Source organism: Azolla caroliniana, unplaced genomic scaffold, assembly GCF_043228905.1.
Source record: "Azolla caroliniana isolate FFs.n. ecotype wild unplaced genomic scaffold, voAzoCaro1.0.p SCAF_5, whole genome shotgun sequence".
NCBI classification, from domain to species: domain Eukaryota; kingdom Viridiplantae; phylum Streptophyta; class Polypodiopsida; order Salviniales; family Salviniaceae; genus Azolla; species Azolla caroliniana.
The window spans coordinates 7,542,614-7,544,075 of record NW_028230440.1 but is presented as its reverse complement, the minus strand read 5'-3'; the positions used below and the strand labels follow the sequence as shown (position 1 = coordinate 7,544,075).

At 40.8% G+C, this 1,462-nt stretch overlaps 1 protein-coding gene across 1 annotated transcript; it reads right to left on the bottom strand.

Moving 5' to 3' along the window:
- Nucleotides 1–348: 348 nt before the first annotated feature.
- On the bottom strand, nt 349–1,153 carry LOC147864005 (uncharacterized). The gene has a single exon (XM_087319093.1). It carries the CDS (start codon nt 1,094–1,096, stop codon nt 476–478), a length of 621 nt encoding a protein of 206 aa, XP_087175219.1. The 5' UTR covers nt 1,097–1,153; the 3' UTR covers nt 349–475.
- Between the last annotated feature and the right edge of the window lie 309 nt (nt 1,154–1,462).

Genomic DNA, 1,462 nt, shown 5'->3' with positions numbered 1-1,462 from the left:
GTAGTGAATGGAAATTCTCAAATTTCAAATGGAGATTATTTAAACTTTGTGCAATTTATTCAATGATCAAAGTATTAACTCTGTTTCCTTTTACTCAAACCTTTAGAAAATAAGCCTGCTCTGGAACTCTGCGAATGTATTCGAAGATTATCTTTACTAAATCGACTCATTGAACAAAGTTCAAACGCTGCTAAATGGATCCATTGATCAACATTTCGACTCTAGGTAATGAATTTCGAGATTGATGTTGGAACTCTACCGAATGAATTAGACATCAAACCTGCTATTCTCTAAAGTGCATACAAAAATAAATTTTTTAACTCGATAAGATGGAACCAGAGTAAAATATTTGCAGGACAATATCAAATTGACAATTATGGATTCATAGAGGAATCATCGTACAGACAATCTCCAAAAGTGTCAAAAATATGACAGAGACTAGCAGACATAGTTATACCTTGCATTTTCTTTTACTTTACTTAGTCTTAGAATCAGGTATGGCAAATATGCCACCACTAGCGGCGTTTCGGGGCGGAGCAAACCCTAGCAGTTTCTGAAGGTTTGATCTAATACTAACAGAACATAAGAAGTAGAGAAAAACCATGGCACAGTCTGTTGGATCATCACCACCGAGACCGCGATGGCTCATTCTCTGAATAAAAGGTAAAGGAGCGAAAGGAAGCTTCGCCACAACCTTGCCTTCAAAGAGAGAGTTGAGAAGACCGAAGACAACCAGAAGAACTATGGCCACAACTCCTCCTGATTTGAACTTCGAGAAAGAAAGATCGCGATTTGATTCCTTCAAACTTGTCTCTAATCGATCCATCTTTTTACCTTTAGAACTCTTGGAAACAGAAGAAAATGAAGAAGATGATGACAACGATGAGGAGGAGGAGGAGGAGGAAGATACGGCAGAAGACCCCGTCCCTTTCATTAGTTCGAGCTTTCTTGAAGCTTTATCAATGGTGGATCGAAGGCTTTTGTAGGAGTTTGTTCTGTAGATGAGGATCCATGAGATGGCCTCGCAGATCAAGGCGGTGGCGCAGGAGATCGAGAGAATTATGACACTGTCGATGTAACGGAGCGAGAGCGCCATAGCTAAAAGCAGAGATTAGGGATAGATATAAACAAATAGATCGATATGATAGGAGAAATATGTATAAAAGAAGGGTGCGACAGAAACAGACGGAAACCCTAATTAAGGAGGGCTGGACACAGTTATTTTAAAAAAGGGGCATTACATGATTAATGAAAAGGAATGGGATTAGGTAATTACATACCATACCCCCCTTTGCTTTCCCAGTAATTCTCACCCATGTCCCTGACCCACACATGTGCTCATCTGGTAAAACCCGTCACTGGACCGTCCAATCTGTCCGTCCATAAGCATCTCGTGTCGGACATTCCTCGCCTCAATTTAGAAAGGAGCTCATCCGGGGACGGCCCCACCTTGTTGTAGATA

What these genes read in the sequence shown, in the direction of transcription:
- LOC147864005 (XM_087319093.1), bottom strand. Translation starts at nt 1,096, where the DNA reads ATGGCGCTCTCGCTCCGTTACATCGACAGTGTCATAATTCTCTCGATC.